The following is a 21,764-nucleotide window of genomic DNA, read 5'->3' on the forward strand; positions in this document are numbered from 1 at the left end:
TTGGACAACATAATCTTTCCCTGGGCCCTCCTTGAATTACAACACCCAAGTGGAAAACAGAGCTGCTGAGCTGCTGAAGAAAAAAATAAATTAAGCTCAGGCTCCATTGTAGAGAATACATCTCTGTCCCACATAAATATAATTTTTAAAAATTTTTCCATGAAGAAAAATGCTTGAGGGCATTTGGCTTCAGGAAGCAAAGCTGACTGCTATGCCATTGCTAACTGAGAAAGAACAACTAGAGAAGGAGGGTTAAGAGAGAAGCCTTGAATCAGAAGGAATAAAAAAGAACTGACCTTGATTGGGCAATGAATTGAGCTAGAAGGCATAAACCAGGGAAGGAAAACAAAACCAAGGGCAAAGGAAGATGCTCTTAGAACAAAGGATATGATAGCAAGCATGATCAGAAGGCAAAATAGCTAAGAGCATACTTTATCATTTTCTTTGTATCCTAAAGTAATAGGGGAAGTGGTAAATATATGAAGCATTCTGAGCGCAGCAGCAGCAGAGTGCTTCTACCTTGCAAGATGAAAAGCAGCAGCTAAAGAGGTGAGAGGAGCTTCTAGTTGCAATCTTCTAGATCCTTTAGCCACTAGAACCTACTGGTTACTTTATATGACTTGAAAAAAAAACGGAGTATCATTTAAAAGCCTGGTCTAAGTGCCGACTCTGTCTGCAAGACAAGAGTCACCATAGATAGATCACTGCCTTCTGTGGTTTGTAAATTCTTTTACAAATCTGTCAGAGTGGCAATGCAAGCACTAAGCTTGGAACATTCAGACAGGCACCCTTCCTCCTTCCTACCTCCCCTTCCATCCCTAACTTAACAACTTATCAATCAAGCCACAGGCAAGAGAACAGGCAGGAGCCAGAAGGCTCAGTCTTGTTTATTCCTCAACAATCCACCCCCATCCCATCTCTTCAGCTGGCAGGAAGTATGAAGCAGGAGTGTTCAATAACAATTCAGGGCAGCAGCAGCTGCTAAGAGCCATCTCTGGACTAGAGCTCTGGGAAAACAGCACAGTGAGCCCTGCCAGGGAGAGGTGTGGAGCAAAAGTGAGATCCCATGAAGGGAAATCCACACTCCAGGTTGATAGAAAATTCCCTCGGTCATAGCCTAAGATATCCACCTTGATAAGAGAGAAGGTCCTGAGGTAATCTGAATATTAAAATCTCTCTCCTTTGCCCGGTCAGGCGTGGCTCAGCGGTTGAGCTTCGACCTAGGATCCAGGTGATTGGGGTTCGATTCCCAGTCAGGGCACATGCCTGGGTTGTGGGCTAGATCCCCAGTTGGGGGTGTGCAGGAGGCAGCTGATCAACGACTCTCTCATCATTGATGTTTCTATCTCTCTCTCTCCCTCTCCTTTCCTCTCTCTGAAATCAATAAAGATACATTAAAAAATTTTTTTAAATAAATTTTAAAAAGTTAAAAAAATAAAATCTCTCTCATTAGCTAGTAGTAGACATGTGACAATTCTATCTTACACCACAAATTCCCATTTGTCTTCTCTCCTATTTCCAAGGGGGGGTTTCTGGCAAGACACTTTCTAAATATTATGAGTTTTCTTTCTTCATGACAATTCCCAGCTCAGAGTATGTAATTCCTAGATTATATCAAAACATCTGTTTTGGTTCTCTTGGTTGTCCCCACATGGAAGGAACATTCCAAACCAGTTAAGCCATAGTCAAGCCCATATCTCAGAGAGAAAATCTTAAGTTCCCAGAGACTTAGCTCATAAGCTATCTTACTAATCATCACTGACTGAACATCTATTATGTCCCAAACCCTGGGGTCCCTGTTTCTCGAAAGCTGCTCCACTGCAAGATTCCTAGCCTTCTTTTCCTTAAACTAAGTCTTTTCCTTCTCCTATTCCAGAACCACAGTGTTTTCATCTCCTAGCAATGTCCAAACACTTATTTAAATAATTATTTCAATGGTCAAAGGCTTTATGTAAAAGCACCCCCAGAAACAGACTGTTCAAAAGGGTTGAGGGAGTAGGGAAAGGAACTGAGAAAGCAGGTTCATGTGTACAGTAACATCAAAATGCACAATAAATGTTCTGCTTCTAAAAGTAATTCCCAGCCTGGCCGGCGTGGCTCAGCGGTTGAGCATCAACTTAAGATCCAGGAGATTGTGGTTTGATTCCCGGTCAGGGCACGCGCCTGGGTTGTATGCGTTCGGTCCCCACTGGGGGGCGTGCAGGAGGCAGCCAATCAATGACTCATCACTGATATATTTTTTTCTCTTTCCCTCTCCCCTCCTCTCTGAAATCAATATATATTTAAATAAATTAATTAATTAATTAAATAAAAGCAATTCCCAGCCCTGGCAAGTGTAGCTCAGAGGTTAGAGCATTGGCCTATGCACCAAGGGGTAGCAGGTTCAATTCCTGACCAAGGGCATGTACCTGGATTAGGTCTGATCCCCAGCCTCTGATAGGGTGCTTGCAGGAGGCAACTAATCGATGGGTCTCTCTCACATTGATATTTTTCTCTCTCCCCTCCCGTCCCCCGTCCCTCCCTTAAAATAAATAAAATAAATAAATAAATAAAAGTAATTCCCAACAATTTTATCTTCCAAAAACTGAAGCACAATCTCTCTCCCTTTTCTCTCTCATTCTATTGCCCCACTCTCAACTTCCTTGGAAGACAAGGCTTATAACACAGTTACATTATTAAGGGGCAAATTCCCCTGGCACCAACGTGTATTCTTAGCTGAATGGACTGCATCTTTCAGCCCAATTATAATCTGAAGGGCAGCCTCCCAACCAGTCTCTGCACCTATAAGAGAAAATGGGTTCCATTTGCTTCTCTGTTGGAGACTATTATGGACATTTAGAGTTAAATCCAACATGAAGCTAAGCATCATTAATCCTTTCATCCATAGACTAATACTGGGCTTAGAAGATTACAGCATTGAGGCAAGAGTTCTAAAACAGAAAGGAAAATGAGGGCTACTCTCAGAAGTGGCCACTTCTCAGCACAGGAAGAACAATGATTATGAACATGGATATACGGCAAGAGTTTACTGAAGCTAGTTGTAGGGAACAGTCTAATGGGCCTGGAACAGAAGCAAGAACTCCTGGTACTCCTAGGCCTCTTCAAAGCAGTATTATCCATCTGTATCCCAGAGAAAATGGTAAATCGCAGCCAGCACAGGATGAGCCATGCCAGTAACCAGCTGGAACTTGCCTCTGCTGAGGTGGACTATAGCACCTGCCACCTAAACACAGGCAGCTTCTCTGGCAGCTGCCACTGGTAAAAAGGGAATGAACCATTTTGTTATTACTGGAAGAAAATTCACAGCCCTGTTACCAGGGAAGCCCAGATGTTGCTAAGAGCTAAAGATGTGCCAGAGGCAAAGACCAAAATATCTACAGCAAAAAAAAAGCATAAGCTACCACTGGAATCCAGGCACTGAGAGGGTACTAGCACCCAAAAATATACATCCATCCTCTATTTATTAACACTTACATATGGAAATAGGTATTTCCTGTTGCAACTGATGTAATTACAGAGTAATCAACTTATACTGCATCTGCTGGGATCAGCTGAAAGCACAGGGTGAGTAGAACACAGAGTAGAAAATCAAGAGCCAAATGAGCAGCTCATCCCCAGGCCAGCCACTCTGTGGGAAACCGTAAGCTGCTGAAGTTTAGGCAGCCTGAGCTGACCCTAGGCTCACATGTACTCTGCTCCAGCCCTGCAAGCTCCATTTCTTGAGACATGAACTAAGATCATCTTCCCAGAGAAGGAGAGCCCCTCCTAGGGCTGTAGGCACCTGTCCTCCCAAGTCAAACAGAAGGCATGGTATCATCATTACACTGTTTGGCAGCTCCAGGAGACTTTGATTCCCAATAGTTGAGGGAGATACCTGGCCAAGAAGTATACCTTTAGTGGCCAAAGAATCTCTTTCAAGGCTAAACTTTCATAGCCAAAATACTAACTCATAGGCCTGATTAAGTACCTCAGAGTATAGTCATTACCTCCTGCCCCCGTGTTCACCTGTGCCACACTGTGCCCTTTTGCTCTTTGGTAGCCGCCAATACATTACCCGGGAGACATCATGCCATGGGACTTATTTAACCTTTTTCTCCTCTAGAGGCTAATAGTCTACGCCATTTATCCCATGAAGAACAGCACTCAACTGAAAGCCTATTAAGTTTATCAACTTATTAAGTTTATCAATGACTCTGAGGATGAAATGCCAGTCAAGCTAAGAATCACATAAAGGTTGATACCAACATTCGGCAACAAGTGTCTGAAGTGCGACAAAAACAAGGTGGGAGGTTCTCAACTTGGCTTTTAAAAAATTCATTCTACAAGTAGCTGCCCAAACAACAAATACTCTTCTCCAAAATGTCCAGGCCTGCTGTTAATGAATCTGTAGGAAATCCCGATTTGAAACAAAACCATATTAACATTACCAGCTACTCTGACCTTGCAATTGGTCATTACCCACAAACTAATAAGCCTCCCACAGAGTGCACATAGCATTTGGTGGTTAGTCCAGGGCAGTTCTGACTGGCAGTGGGCAGCCAGATCTGGCCACCTCTTACCTTTTCAGACTTGACTTTCTTAAGCGGGCGACACTCATTCTCCCCTTCCTCTGGCTCCGGTTTAGTTCCCAAAGGATTGAGCGCTGCCCCAGGCTCAACAGCTATACTCCCAAGTGGCTCCACAGCTCCTGTATCCACCCCTGCACTTCCATCATACTGACCACCCCGTGCTCCCAAGGGGACTGGCTGGAGGACCCCAGGATCCTTTTCTGAACAAGTCCCCACTCCGTCGCTTCTCTCCTTCTTGCTCTTAGATGAGCTGTTCTCCTTCTCCTTTTTGGAACCGGCTACACTGCGGGATGCCTTAGCCGCCTTCTCTGAGCCCTTGGGAGCAATAGCAGCAACCAGGCTTCCTGCATTGGCACCATCTCCTGAGCGTCCCTGCACCTCTTTCTTGCTAGCTGCCCCCTCACTTGGAGTGAACAGGGAGGTCCCTGGAGTGGGTTTGCTAGTGTCTTTGCCACTCTTATTCCTTTTGGATTTCGATTTGCCTTCCTTCCCTTGAGGACCTGGCACTGGGGTCACAAACTTGATGTTGTCTGGTAGTGTGGCCACAGCATTGGGAGCCGGTATCCCCACCTCCTTTGAGCCTGACATTTCCAGTTTCTGTTGGTCCTTTTCCAGATCGGCGTCCAGGTCAATGATGAGATTCCCTACTCCAATGTCCCATTCATCCCCACTGTCGTATGTCTCAACCGGGTTTGCATCCACTCCTTTCCCTCCGGAGGCTCCACTGCTCAAGGACATCTTAGAGTCAACGTCCCACCTCAAGATTCAAGGCTCTTCCTTGCCCCCAGCTTTCCTATTTTCAGCTTCAGCTATGTTCTCAGACCTGCCACATTGGTCAGTACATGCCCAGTGGACAACATCATTGCTGGAAAAAGAAAATTTAAAGAGCTGTTAAAAGAAACAATACAGGCAAGGAGACAGGCTGAAATAAACTCCCATACATAACAGACCCTTTCCTAGGGGGCTATCACATCATAATGGACAAGACAAACAAGTTCAATTGTACTTCTAACCAAGTCACATTGGACCAGAGAAAAGTTAATTCCCACTGCCTCTCCCCCGGGATGAGTACAATATTTCCAACTGCCCAGAGATTCTGTGGAAAGTCTTAACTAGGAATCCTCTAGAGTTAGTTTCCCATTCCCAGAAGACTTATTTCTACTACCACTGCCAGCTGGCAATCTTCCCTCAATCAATACAAGCTCTGGCATATCACAGATTCAAGTTCTAGCACAACTTTATTACTCCCATCCCCTTTTTCTCCTTGCTACTTGTTGAATTATCAGAGGTCAGAACATGGACTAGCAAAGGCTTTAAAAGCCCTCTACTAACAGGGCCTGGCCCTACTAAAAATAATATTCTTTGTCATTTTACTATTGGGGGGTGGGTAAGTACAAATAAAAGAGAAAAGCAAGTAGAACTGGGAAAAATAAATCATCAGGAAAAGAGACAAAAATTGCAACTAGAGGAAATATCCTCAGAGAGGCCTCAACCAACCAATTTCAGGTCAGTTAAATCAGCCTTATTAAACTCCAGGTTTGAAATTATATCCAGAGAGCAGAATTCAACGTGGCCTTTCCCATTTCCCACTAAAATACCTATGAAAACACACATATACACACCAAAAATGAAAAATAAAAAAGGAAGAAGAAAAAATTTTCCCTATGAATAACTTAACTACTAAAAACAACTACTAAAAAACCTAACACCAGAATATGGGATAACTCTCCAATTCTTGTAGAAGATTGATGGCACTGTATTGGCCTCATCACATGAAATAGATTGGCTAAAAAGGTGACACGGTGGGGGTAAAAAGGCAATTTATCTCTCTCCAGTTTCTTACTCATGAGACCCGAGGAGTCTACCATCTAGAAAACCCAGCAGCCTTCATATACCATCCCAATATTACTTTATGACAAAGCCAAAGAGATCTGTTCTTGCTCATTGCCCTGTCCACCATCTTTCTATATCCATTTAGAAAATAACTCTCACAAGATAACAGAGCAGAAAGAGCAAACCACTGACCGCACAATGAATCCTACAAAGTGGATTTCTAACAGGTAAATGCTTCAGATAAAACAGAGACCAAACAAATTGTACTTTTTCACCTTCTCTCTCAAGACAGTGTCAAAGAGCCAGGGTGCAGTCCTGGCTGGTGTGGTTCAGTTGGCTGGGCATCACCCCATGCACCAAAATGTTGCCGGTTCTGTTCCCAGTCAGGGCACATGCCCCGGTAGCAGGTTCAATCCCTGGTAGAGGGTGTGCAGGAGGCAGCCACTCGATGGTCCACTTTCACATCGATGTTTCTTTCTCTCTCCCTCTCCCTTCCTCTCTAAAAAAGAAAACACTTTTATCCCTCAAATAAATAAATAGAGCCAGGATGAATCAGTTACAAAAGAAGATGTCCTAGGAGAGCAGAGCTGTACCAAGTGAATGCCTGGTAGCAAATGGGATTTAAGGGAGAAAGGTGTGCACAGTAATCTGCCATTTAGTTGTAGATCTGAGAAGAAAATAATCCTTTACCCAAGTAATGCTTAGTGCCAACAGCAAGCAACCTCTGATGACATAAAGTTTACATAGACTTTAATTCATAAAAGGATAAGCAAAAAGTGTGTATGTGGTAGGGAACATGATATAGGAACTATGAAAAAAAATGCCACCTACAAGGTAGGAAACACCTCTTGAAGAGTCAGAGAAATACCTCTGAAAATAATCTAGAATTCTGAAGAAATTTTTAGTAAAATGTCTGGAATTTTCAACACTATATAAGACTTGGCCTTTATGAAATAGTAGTGTAATACATATTTGTTCATTCATTCAAAAAAATTGGTATTAATTGCCTACCATGTGCCAGGCACTAAACTAAGTGCTGGGAATTCAGCAGCGAGTAAAGTAGAGAATAAAACAGTGGAACATGGTACTGAAAATAATTTTATTCTATGAAGGGCAGAGAGCATTTCTAGAAAAGAGAATGCCAATTGAATCTGCACTACAGAGGATTATTAAAGCATAGTTCTTCCCACCATCATAATTTATCACCTCTGCAATCTTGGCAATCCTTGCAATTGTGGCTAGGCTTGGAGCATAATTCACATTCATCGAAGGCTTATCCACTCTCCTCCAGAGCTGCGCTATCATTACTATGTGATTTAACCATTAAACAAACACCATGTTTCTTTAGCCTTGGAAAAACAATAAAACTTTCAAAAGACCCTCCTCTTTAAAAGAAAAAAAAAAGTCCAGCTGGGCATGGCTCAGTGGTTGAGCATCAACCTAGGATACAGGAGATGGAGGTTTGATTCCCGGTCGAGGCACATGCCCAGGTTGCAGGCTGGATCCCCAGTCGAGGGCGTGCAGAAGGCAGTAGATCAATGAGGACTCTGTCATCATTGATGTTTCTGTCTCTCTCTTTCCTTCTCCCGGCCTCTCTCTGAAATCAATAAAGATATATTTAAAAAACCAAAACCAAAACAAAACCAAAACTTCCTCTAGGAAACAGGAAGGTAATGGAAGAGAGATTCTGAAGGTACATGTAAAGCAAAGAATATAAAGTATATAAAAATGTTAATGAAGTTCTCTACTGTACTGGCTGATGTCATACGAAGACAGAAAGAAATCCCATCTTCCTTTATGAAAGGACAAAAATTGGGCCAACCTCAGACTGCTCTGCAATATCAAATGTTAAGAGAGAAAGGAAAATCTACAAAGTTGTTAAGAGAAAAGGTTGTTTAGTCAGGAGTCTTACACTGAATCAAGTTGTCATGTGTAAAAGCAATAGATTATCAGTTATGTAAGAACACATATACATCTACCTTGTTAAAAACGATCTGAAGCACTAAAATTAGTTTAGTATAGCATAAATTTGAATAATTCTTGTAATTGTTTTTTTTTTCTAGTAAGCATGAAATATTACCATTACATTTTTTAAAAATTGTGCTTCTTCTCAAAAGGGAGCTGGAGATAAAAAGAACATCTGACAGTCTGTGCTCATTTCCAGGTTCCACATCTTAAGTAAGATTTTCATTAAATGGAGGGATGTCCAGAAGAGTATAGTCAAAACCAAGAAGCCATTTCATAAGACAAAAAAATCTTATAAACTGTTTTCTTTATCCTGGAAAGGAGAATACTGAGGGGAGACAGGCCGATCAGCTTTAAATATATGATGATTGTAATGTGGAAAAGAGAAATTTATTCCGTGATGCTGAGAGTAGAAACAGGGCAGTGAGTAGAAGTTACAGAAGGCAGATGTTTAACTCAGGAAAAGATTTAATAAGCTGAGATTTCCAACAATGGCCCACAATGCTTAATGAAGCCGTATTTTTATCACTGGAAGTATTGAGCAAAAAAAGCATAATCATTTGTCAATCTAATTACATAAAGAATTCTTCTATGTGTGGTAAGGACAGTCTAGACATGCCCAGGGCCTTTTTCAAATCTATAATTCTATTGACAGAATTATGAAAAAATTTTTTTTCCTACTAGAAAACTACTCAGAATTTCTGAATAAGCAGGATGCAAACCCCCCACATACTATGAGGGCTGATCTTTAGTAATACTGATGCTCTTTAGAGAGCTGCTGTCCTATTTTTGAGGGCATTAAGAGTTTCCACAAGTACTGCTTTTCAACCAGGTGACTTTTCAGAAATCCTGCTTTCCAAACCCACAGGCTTCATAGTAACTTTGGTGGTATGTTTCCAAAGACACACTGTAAAATTGCCAAAGATTCTTTAATCAGCCTGGCTGCAGCAGCCAAACCATTTCCCATCTGCTCCCTACAGCATCCCTGGCTTTATACAGCTAATAATCAACTCTCTGACAGGTCGTTGCAGAGATGTTTAACCCCAGGAGGTAGGGCAACTAACATGCTCGCTGGAAATGAAAAACCACTGACCTCTTGCTTGCATGGCAGAGAAAGTGCAGAATCAGGAAAACCAATACCTTACAGAGAACACAAGGCACTTTCAACTTGAAAGAGCTTCTGTAAATATTTTCCTCTCTCTTCTCTCCTTCTGCTTAACTTTACTCCACTTCCCTATTTAAGCCCTCAATTCACCAAGCCCTGGAATTCTTTGTCAGTACCATTTTATGTATCATTCCTGCACGTGACTTCCTCTCTGTGGGGACCAAGGTAGGTCATGACAATCATTCCCCATACCCTGTACCTATAACAACAGGGGTTCAAGTTCCATTTCTCAGACTCTCAGCCCACAGACTGGTTTGTAATCACACATTTCAGGTCATTAATCACTTTTTTAGGGCACATGCCATAGATCACACCATTCGAAAATGAATAAGGCCAGCTGGCTTGGCTTAGCGGTCGATGATCAACCTATGATCCAGAAGATCCCAGTTTGATTCCCGGTCAGGGCCTATGCCGGGGTTGTGGGCTCCATCCCCAGTGAGGAGCATGCAGGAGGCAGCCAATCAATGACTTGAATCATTGATGTTTCTATCTCTGTCTCCTCCTCTCTCTGAAATCAATAAAAATATATTGCGGGGGAAAAATGAACTGGGCCTCTCTTCAAGAAAGCTAAGAAAGAAAAAAGTCCTCATATGAGGTCTCTGCCCCTAGCAACAGGACATAAGCAGCAACTGACCGTACTTAAGTGCAACTATAATAAAAACAGTACTTCTCTTTCCACCCAGATAGAGCTCTGTATCCATCCTAGAGGGCTTCAAAGAGGAAGGATCTCTTTAATTGCCAACTACCCACAGATAATGTGGTCTAAGTAGCAAACTGTCCAGTGTTGTTCTACTGTAAATTTGTCATCCCTTCTCCTTATGGGTTTTGAATCAATCTTCTTAAAGGTTTTGACCTGAGCAAGTGACCGTTGTGTATAATCTGCTTGAGACTACAAAGGTCACACATAGTTGGATGTGAGGGTGATCTGTCTGGCTAGGTAGTTCCATCCAAAAGCTGTATGAACAAAGGGGGGGGGGGGGGGGCTATACTCAATTCTAGGAATGTAGCATGGTGTAGGAAAAAGATCACGGAACTTAGAATCAAGAGATGTGATTTCTGGGCTCAAATTTCCATTGACCCTAGCCAGATTAATAGCCAAGTTGCTTCATTAAATATTAATTTTCATTATACAATGGGAGGAAAATCCATTATGATGCTAAGCATATTATGAGGATACAAATCTGAAAAATATAAGAAAACTCAAAAATATAAAATGACCCATATATTCTCATAATGTTCTGTTACCTGAACTTAAAGAGGACTGTTTCACAGTATACCTTTTGTATAAAGTATTTAAGGTATTTAGGCCTGGCCAAGTAAGTTCAGTTGGTTAGAGTGTCATCCCAATAAGACAAGGTTGTGGGTTTGATCCCTGGTTAGGGCACATACAAGAAGCAACCAAAAAATGCATAAATAAGTGGAACAACAAATCAATGGTTTTTTTTTTCTCTCTCCCCTACTTCCTCTCCCTCTAAAAATCAATCAATCCATAAAAATATTAAAAAATAAAGTATCTAAGGTATTTTTAAAAATTTAAGGAAAAATGCTTAAAATTTTTTTACAAATTTAAATTATAGGTAGTATTGATATCCATTTGTTCTATGAAAGAAAATGGCAATTCTTTCTTCTTCGATAAACTCAGTGGTCTGGGTTTTCCCTTGAGGTATGGTTCATAAATCTCTATACTATAGTGACTGGCAAAAAGACTCCATCTTGCTTCAAAAATCCCTGTGCCAAGGTACTAATCTCAAGGCTCAGAGAATCTGGACTATTTCTTCACCACCTGTTCCAATCCACTAGGATGTTGACCCCACTGATAGAACAGGCCTTTGAATCTAAATTGTGTGAGTTTCACAGGGTTTGACAACCCAGGGAACTGTCAATAAACCAATGGGATACAGCAAGGTTGCTAGAAGAAAACCATATCATACCACCTTCCCTGCATTTCAGATGCTACCTTGAACTCACTTCGTACTTAGCCAACCTCAGGTGATGCCTGTGCAACATGTAAACCATCCTCAGTGATGCTGAGCTTACCTAGCTGGAAGAACAGGCATCTCCCTCTCCACCTGCCACGTTTCCTAGGAGCTCACTAATCAACTCAATTTCCACCTAGGGCTCTAACGAGAAACAATCAACTTTCCTTTGGGTCTCTCCCTTAATTTATTACATTAATTACTGTAACAAAGGAACTGTGTCATCTCCTCAAGTACCACAGTCTCAGCTTATACCTCCAATGGGGATCAGATAAAGAACAGACTAACAGTGCCAATTTGAGAAGAGGGATCCAATTCAACAGGGCTCATCTGACCATGTGTCACCTAAGGACATAACAGTAAAAGTGTAGCATCTCTCAGTCCCTGAGTATTTATATGCTACATCTCATGAATAGTTTTATGGCCCTCACAGGCTGCTATTCTCCAAGATTATGAGGCCTGAACTGTTTCATTTCATGTAAGCAACTGACACTTCCACCAGGATATAGCTATTCAACAGGGCTCAGGTTCAGAGCTTCCATGTTGGCTGATACTGCTCTGTGCCAGCATACATCTCACAATATAGGCTAAAGAGCATACTGAATATGCAAGTAATTCAATCTCAACCCTATAGGGATTCATTTGGTGGAACCAGTCCACAGGGAAAACCCCTACCAAGGCTTATGTAAAAGTAGGCCAAGAAGCAGAAGGCTAAGATCATCTAAAGTAAATAATAAAATAATCCACCATTCTCTCCCCCCTAATAATGAGGGCTATGTTGCCGTTCATAATTCAGTTCTTATTCCCAGAGATAAACTTTCTGTGCTAAAGACAAATAGGCGATGTCAACTTCTCAGGAAAAAAAGTGAATAGGGGAGATAGCTAGGAATCAGGAGATCTAAGAAATTGGCCCTGCATACAGAATTGTTGCGTCAGAGGTTTTCTGTATCTCAATCTCCTCATCTCTAAAACAGGGAATAATATGGATCAAATTCATAGGAATATGGGGGAAAAGAAAAACCTAAGCGTTTTTCAGGAAATACAGGAATTACCTTCCCTTTTTATATTCTAGACGAGACATCCTTACCTAAATTTCTTAAACAAGAACTGCTACCCTATAATAATTCTAGAAAACTTCCCTATCAAAAAATAACATCTAGCCCTGGATGGTGTGGCTCAGTTGCTTAAGTGTTGTCCCATGCACCAAAAGGTCACTGGTCTGATTCCCGGTCACAGCACATGCTTAGGTTGAGGGTTTGGTGCCCCATCGGGATGCATGCAGGAAGCAACCAACTGATGTTTCTCTCACATCAATGTCTCTCTCTCTCTCCCTCTCTAAAATCAATAAAGATATTTTAAAAAGATAACATCTACACTGTTAGACAAGCCATAAAAAATGGTGGAATCCACATGCACATCCTTAAGGATTTCTAAGCCATGTCTACTTCTCCAGTCTTGCCTCACGGCCACACGCTGTCCTCTGCACCCCACTCCCATCTTACTGCCTCATGGCCTTTACCTGAAAGACACTCCCTGTGCACATCCCACCTCTCAAATTGTGATGATTTGATTAAAATTTGTTTCCACCACTAGACTGCAAGCACCCTGCTCACCACTGTATCCTAAGAACAGTGTTTGGTTCACAGTGTGTCCTCAAATATTTTGGTCCATAAATGAGTGCTTTCCTCAATGCACAGAATCCTTACAGTGCCTAGGCTGCCACTTCTCTTTATTTTTACTTCAGCTTGATTTCTTAATAGTTATAAACTGTCTCAATTACCTGATAATCCTCAAACTTAACAGAACAGAGTGTGGATTCCTCTCTCTAAGATAAAGGATGCAGATTCAACAAGAATCTAGGGGGAAGGTTACAAAACAACAGTCCTCACATTTCTTAAAATGTCTAACTGCCCCTGACTATCTCTTAGCCTTCAGTCTCATCCATGTACAGCTGCTTCCCAAAATAGGGCTAGTTCACAAGTCAGGTATTCCAGACATAACCAAATTCTGCGAGCCCTCATGTATACATTAAAATGTATGATAAGTCAGAATATCCAGATTTGAACCACTCAGTCATCACATTTTAAACACCTATAACTTAAAGGTGACTGAAGTCAGAAAAGCGGTCATGTCTGGGAGAGGGAACCTTGTGGGGTACGGAAAATGTTTGTATCTTGAACTGCATGGTGGTTATAAATATGGAAAAACTGAGTTATACACTTATAGTGTACTTAATGAAATTTGTTATCACATTATAATTCCAAAAATAAAATAAAATACCTATGAACAAGAGAACTGTATTACTGGATCACGATCCTGGTCCTAAAGTAATAGTTTATGTGATAATGGTAAAAGGGAATCATGTCATCAATCTTCTTAGGTTAGAATATTTAGGGGGATGGTAAGGAAAAAAGAAAAGGAAAAGAAACTAACTACTTAAGCATTATCCTATGTTTGACTATATTGCAAGGTTTACAGATTTGTTGGAGACTGAAAGAACTAATTAGTGATAGGGACAATAACAGTAAAGCAAAGAAAAAATGAGATAATTAATTATATTAAATCCTGGGGGGGGGGGAGTTGTACAAGAAAACATAGCAGCAGTATACTAAGTGGCTCAATAATAAACAATCCTTAACATAATCATGAATACTGACTGATCTAACTAAAAATTGTGACATAACTATATTAGGAGGATTTGGTAAGACGAGAAGGGCAATAGGAGAACATATTATTTATTATTTAGAAATATGGGAGTACATATAAGAAAAAGACTAAAAGGTTTAAAGCAGTTGCCTATTGGGAGTGAGACTTGGTGGTGGGAAGGAGTTAATAGTAGATTGCTGATTTTCATTGAAAGCTGTAGTACTGCCCGGTTAGGTGTGGCTCAGCGATTGGGCATAGACCTAGGATCCAGGACATTGCAGTTCGATTCCCAGTCAGGGCACATGCCCAGGTTGCGGGCTCGACCCCCAGTTGGGGGCGTGCAGGAGGCAGCCGATCAATGATGGCTCTCTCATCACTGATGTTTCTAGCTCTCTCTCTTCCTCTCTCTGAAATCAATAAAGATATATTTTTTAAAAAAACGAAAGCTGTAGTACTACTTGACTTTTAATATAAAGTTCATGGTGGGGGGATAAAAGGAGTCTTAATATATGGTGACAGGAGAAGATATGAATTTGGGTAGTGGGCACACAGAGCAATATACAGATCTTATAACATAGAAACCCACATGTTCATATTAACCACTGTCACCCCGATAAATTTAATTTAAAAAAATTTTTAATGGAACAAATATAAAGTTCATGGGAAGAGAAAAACTAAAAAGCTATATGTATTTGATAAATAAAACATTTAAATATAATTATCTAAAAAGTTAAGGATATACAGATGCTCCTTGACGTATGATGGGGTTACATCCTGATAAACCCACTGTAAGCTGCAAACACTGAAACGTCAAAAATGCATTTAATACACCTAACTTACCAAACATAACAGTTTTAGCCTACCCCACTAAACGTGCTCAGACCACTTAATTTGGGCAAAACCATCTCGCTGCTGCTCAACATCACAAGAGAGTATTGTATGGCGTATCGCTGGCCTGGATCAAAATTCAAAGTTCAGTTTTTACAGAATGTTATTGTTTTCGCACCATTGTAAAGTTGAAAAATCTTAGACTGAACCATTGTTAAGTCTGGGACTGTCCGTACACATCAAAATATCCCTTGTTTACCTTAGTTGGTTATTATAAATGTATCGATTCAATAATTTTTTAAGACTTTATGGGAGATGGGAGGAAGAGCAGAAGTGAGACAGGTGTGGCTATAGAGGGACAACATGAAACCTTTGTGATGACAGAATTGTTCCGTATCTTGACTGTGGTGGTAATAAAACTGCATAATACTAAATACACATATTCATAAATGGGCACAAGTGAAACTGGGGAAATCTGAATGAGACAGGTATCTTGGATCAATGTCAATATCTGGTTATGATATTGTACTAGGGTTCTGCAAGATGTTACTGCTGGAGGAAATTTAGTAAACTGTACAAGGGATCCCTCTGTATTATTCTTAAACCTGGATGAAATGCTACAACTATCTCAAAATAAAAAGTTTAATTAAAAACCCTTCTTGACCTTATTTTTATTTTTAATTTCTACTACCTCTAGGGTTAATTTATTTACTATGGTAAGAGCAAGCCAATAATTCAGCTTAATTCATTTCTAACTTGAAAGGGTACTCTCTATCCAATACAGAATCCTAAGAAGTGATAACTAAATCTGTATGTTCTTCTCTTCATTTAATAGGATTTGATACTATTTCCTCTGTCTTTAAAAACTGAAGATTTTTTAAAAACATGTCTTCATTAAAGCCTTCGCCTCCTTTGGTCACTAACTCTTATATATATTTCTTGGGGATCAAGAGAATACAGTTATCACAAACATAGACAAACTTTGGTTTTGCATAGAGGGGGTTTATTTTTATCTTTACTTAGTTCTGATTCTCTTCCTAGTGATGCCAAGCATTTCCCTGGCAGCACAATGAGCTAATTTTTCTAGGAATAGCTTACAAAGATTCCTTTGGGGACTACAATTGTTAGATAGAAGTTAATCATGCTAAGAAAGTGGTCTGGACTTTCTGTCTCTTTTTAAATGTAATACTTGTCAGCACTGAAACTAATCTATTTTTCATCTCCCACATACAAGATAGTCCTTCCATTCACCCACAACAGCCAAGATATCCTAAAGTATAATCTAAACAATTTGGGAACCTAACTACCTAAAAAGGCTTAATATCACGGGCAAACCTAAATATGCCACTTATGGAAAACATTTATTTTATTTATTTTTAAAATATATCTTTATTGATTTCAGAGAGAGGAAGGGAGAGGGAGAGAGAGATAGAAACATCAATGATGAGAGTCATTGATCAGCTGCCTCCTGCACACCCTCGACTGGGGACTGAGCCCGCAACCTGGGCATGTGCCCTGACCGGGAATCGAACTGCGATGCCCTGGATCCTAGGTCTATGCCCAACCACTGAGCCACACCCAGCCAGGCAAACATTTATTTATTGAAGTGTCAAATAAGATAAGTGTCACTGCTTCAATTCTTGCACCTAGAAGAACTTATCAATATGGTTTTCAGAGGTAATGTCATGAGGAACAAGCACAGTACAATGAAAAAACAAACAAACAAAAAACAAGGAAGGAGGCAGAAAAGCTCAATTCTACTCTTTACTCTCCCCTACTCCCTACTCCCATAGACGTGTAACAATCTTAAGCAAGTCACTGCACTTATCTGAGCCTCAGTTATTTCACCTGTAAAGAGCTGAGATAATTAATATACCATATACAGTGTAATCCTCTCAGTAGAAACTGGAACAGCATCCGAGCATCAAACTCATTAATATCTCTACAGCAAAAAGAATATTTACTTGAAACAGAACCGAAAGAGACTATAATGAGCCTCTTACTGGTTGAACTCAGGTTGTGTCTACTTTACAGAAAAAAACTTTGTTTTCAGAGCTTTTGCATTATAGAACTGCACAGGACTGTGGAACTACAGAAGTGTTCATTGCCAGAAAATCAGTTTGCTTATGCACAACAAAACATTTTAGCCCATTCCATGACTAGTTTTAAAATAGCCTTTGGTCTGACTTTTGTTAAGTCTTTTCAAACTAAACAATGTCCACTGGTAACAACTCTATCCACACATAATTGTTAATGATTTGTCATACAACTTCTCCTTATGTAAACTAACCCACTGCGTTAGCCACAGTAAGTTATATGAATGGTACCAAGTCATCTCAATCCTTAGTTTACATTTTACCAATTTTCCAATATAGTTTTTAGTCCCTCCACCTCCAAACCCTTCTTAGTGAAAGAATAATATTTGAAATCTACACCAGTCTGAGTGTAGTGATCATGCCACTTACAACTTGAAGTGATATATTTTCACTAAGAGTTCCACAGTATATTCTTGAATTTTCTAAATTCTTGAATAAATTTGATTTCATCAAGTTTACTGATTTGATTAAGAAAAGCCTAGGCAGCTAGAGAGAAAAAAATGTGTTGGAAATACTAAATAAATGTTAACATTTCTGGAATAATTCCTGGGAATTTTGTTTTGTTTTTTGTTAATCCTCACCTGAGGATATTTTTTCCATTGATTTTTAGAAAGAGTGGAAAGGAGGGAGAGAGAGAGGAGAGAGAAACATAGATTGTGAGAGAAACACTCTGATTGGTTGCCTCCTGCAGGCACCCCAGCTCGGGGGAGGGATTGAACCTGCAACCCAGGTACGTGCCCTTGACCAGGAATCAAACCCATGACCTTTCTGTGTGAGGGCTGACGCTCTAATTACTGAGAAACGCTGGCCAGGGCGCTGGGAGTTCTTTGTATCTTTCTGTACTTTCTGTGCTTTAAAAAAGATTGGTCCATGTTCAAATCATGAAACAAACAAACAGTAAGCATCTATCATCATTTGACCTGGAAGTCTTTTTAACCTGCTTGGGAATGGGGGAGAATAGAAGTGGAACTTCTGTAATCATCCCTGAATGGTTCTTTCACACCATGATAAGTAGTCTCACCAATTTTCTAGCTGCCTTTCCATTTTTAACATGTCTCCTTTTAAACAAAAAGCAGAAAACTCCTATCATTAGTTTTGCAAAGAGACTTACCTAATTAATCTTTTTTTCTTTCACCTAATTTCTAGGTGGCACTCAACCATCACCACTTTGTGGGCTTCTTGTGGCCTTGACTGAAAATGTTTCTAATTTTTTTAAAAGATGGATTTCTCTTCTCCACAGCCTCTAAGACTATGCCAAATAGCCATCTATTCCAAATGGTCCTTTTAATCACTTGCTTTCTTTTAACATGGACTTCTAATATGATAGTTTTTAAGTCTTTAAGTTTTCAATAGGTTATTTACTTTTTTTAAATCTTTCTTTCCACTTTTTCTAATGTACATACTTGATCACAGCTTGATTTCTTAAAAAGGAATCTCCATATAAATTTTGTCCTTCCTCTCTCTGAAGAATGCTGAGCTTAATCAAGATATGATTACTGTTAAACAGTATTGACCTAGAGAAATCTTTATTAATTCTTGTTCGTTCCTCAAAGTAAAACCCAGGTTATTTTTTTGTTTGTAGGTTCTAAAAGTGCCAACTGTAAGTAGTAGTTTGTCTCACTCAAAACCACATCTTCACATTTGCTCGCAATGAGGCATTTAACCAATCTGCATATAAATAAATGAAGTCCACGTTATTATTATCTGACCTAGTTTTGCAGCTCCTCCAATCACCATTAACATTTTCCACTCAAGTCACATTATCTTGATTAGAAATGTGACATTTTTATTTAAACAAAGATTTCAATCCTTATAAAAAAATAATCCCTTTACATCAATAAAATGAACCTCTTTGAGTAAAAAAAAAAAAAAAAGTAATCCCTTGCTGCCACGATTAGTCTCCTTCCATCAAGTTTCTGAGATGTGAATTACATCATTATACCATGACTTTGCCTACCAAAAAAGAAGGAAAAAATATATAAGGATGGCAGAAATGGCACTCATCATGTTTTTATCAGTAACATGTTTAAATAAATATAATGCTTCAGATCATATATTCAGGTAAAACATACTATAGATTTGTTGTTGGAAGAAAATTTCACTTCACCGTTATGTCACCTACTCCAATGTGACCTTGTTGAAACTGAATTTCTTTCTTATAGAAAGCCTCCATAAGGAAAAATATCTTGCCAAACACTGTCCTGCACTTCCCTCTCTGTCAGATAGTGTTATGGAACTCATCTGAAATCGACACTGCCAGGATTTTCAGCTCTACTAGGACTGGAAGGGCCAACTAATACAAACCACAGAGACATTACTGCTAAAAAAAACAGTTTTCACTAGCAAACCAAGCTATGCTAAAGCATTTTTACTAATAAAACAATACAACTTGGTTAGTTAAACTGAGATCTTTTCAACCACTAAAGAAAACAACACACACTTGAATTAACAGCTGTTGGCTTTAAAGTTCACGATATCAGTAATATGTTATTGTACCCCTTAAACGTATGTAGTGAGAATGTAGAACTTCACATTTGATATACAGTAAATCCAGAGAAAAGCCCTGTGAAATCTGCCACAAAGCTCACCTAACATTAGAACCATATCTGCCTAAAAGTAACAGATTTTTCTTAGCATGAACCAGAGTTCATGAAGAACCCTATTCTAAAATTAGATAGCAAAAAGAGTACATTTTTACAGAATGCAAATAGGTCTCCTTGTGTACTGCAACAGCACAAGCTGATGAGATAAATAAAAATAGCATGTACAGGTACCCTGCACCTCAGTGACATCAAACAGCATTCAGTGTTAACAAGCTGAGAGCTTGATGTCCACGAGCTGCATCCTACAAAACTCAAGGACAGAAATAAGACATTCTGTCTCTTGTATATTCAATAGGAATTTTAGCTTGCAGTCAATTACCAAAACAGCAGTCTGGCCTAAGGGATTTCTGTTTCCTATCTGCTTCATATAAGAAAAAAAGGAAAGAGGTAACAGGAAAAATAATGAAGAAGTAGAAGGGTGAATAAAGGGCAAGCAAGAAAATTATAAGAAAATTTATAATACACAAGTCAGACAAGTGAGCACCTAGACATCACAAGACATCTTCATCCTTCAGCTAATGAATTAGGTACTGAGAGAAGTAAAAAAATACCATGAATGTAAAAATTCAATTTTAAAGCTGAGAGCAGAGTGCACACTTCTTGAAATCTTATTTTTAAAGAGCTACCCAAACACAGTTGCTGAAGCCTCACTAGAAAGCAGTAAGATCATGACATTGAGCCTTCCCCACTGAGGAAGGAGAAAACCCAGAGGCCTAACTCACCCATTACTCTAGGTACCCAAGGCCCAGTCAACAGAAGAGTAAATCCCACCCTTCAGGGACTACAAGGCTTCCAGTTCCACCCCTGATGTCTTCCAGACAAGACTGACTGCAATTTTCACCATGATTAACTTCCAGAAATGCCAGCCAGAGGAGTACCCAGGAGAGAAGAACGTAACGAGTAGCTATTTCCCCCCTCAATGTCAGCTGGACTCTGGAACAACTGCAGACACTGCCTCTTATCTCTCCACTGGGCAGAAGAGCATCCAGCAACCTCAGGGAAGTGCCAAACAACCCAGTAACAAACCAGCACCACATTTCTCAAAGATGTCTACCCTGATCATCGTTTTTAAAACTGGAAACTCTCTACCTCCCCATACATATCCCTCCTCCACACCCCTAACCCCCCTCCTCTGCTCTATTTTTCCCCACATAATTTATCACCCTTTAAATATATACAATCATTTATTATGCTTATTTCTGTTTCCATGATCCATGAGGTTGGGAGTTTTTTGTCTATTTTGTTCACTGATAGATCTTAAGCAGTTAGAACAGGACCTCACATGTAGTAGGAATCCAATAGTATTTATGAAATAAAAGAAGTAAATAAGAAAAAATAAAAAGACCTCCCAGAGGTCAATAACACTCAGAGGCCCAACAATGGCTATATCCCTCTAACAGAACCAGTTTGGTTCCTGTGACTGACCTACACTGCTTCTACCAGCCATACACTAACTACCCTCCCCCAGGTCTTCAATCAGCTGGGTTATATGAAACCACAGTACTGATGCAGGCAGTAAAGGCATCACATGCTTGTCCTTGAGTCTGAAGGACTTCTGAAGGCTTTCATAGTCTACCTTGTTCCTTGGTTATTCAGTTTGGGATAAAATACAGAGAACAGAAGTTACCTTAGCATAAAAGAAGGCCTGAAAAAAAAATCACAAGAAGTTTCTGCTTTCAAAAATTAAATTTCAATTCAATTCAGCAAGCATTAATTAAACATAAAGTTATATTCAAAGCACTGAGCTAGAAGCCATGGGAACAGAGGAGACACAGGTCTTCTACGGAGTTTAGAATGAGGGAGGAAAAAATATATTCACAAATAATTATAACTACTTAATTACAATTAAAGACAATGTGTGATAAAGTGCTACAAACAGAGATCCTAGCAAAGAGTTAAAAGAGATACAGAGGAAGATGATATCAATTCTGGAGATAGGTGGGAAGAAGATTGTTAAGAAAGGCCTCAGGAAGGAGATAGGGTTCTTGTTACACACTCTTCTAGAACCAAATTATTTCCTTTCAGAGCACTGTTCATAATGGTACATTCATTAGTTGATTGTTGATCTCCTCCACTAGACTTTT

General features: G+C 39.8%; 1 protein-coding gene across 1 annotated transcript in view; it reads right to left on the minus strand.

The window, feature by feature from the left end:
- The window catches only part of ZNF609 (zinc finger protein 609), a 183,762-nt gene that overhangs the window by 154,113 nt on the left and 7,885 nt on the right, over positions 1–21,764 (minus strand). The window contains exon 2 of the mRNA XM_087820880.1: positions 4,560–5,433. Within this exon, the coding sequence (XP_087677006.1) occupies positions 4,560–5,306 (747 nt within the window). The 5' untranslated portion in view covers positions 5,307–5,433. The remainder of the gene's footprint in view (positions 1–4,559; positions 5,434–21,764) is intronic.

Source organism: Miniopterus natalensis, chromosome 1 (genome assembly GCF_054644295.1).
Source record: "Miniopterus natalensis isolate mMinNat1 chromosome 1, mMinNat1.hap1, whole genome shotgun sequence".
Taxonomy (NCBI): domain Eukaryota; kingdom Metazoa; phylum Chordata; class Mammalia; order Chiroptera; family Miniopteridae; genus Miniopterus; species Miniopterus natalensis.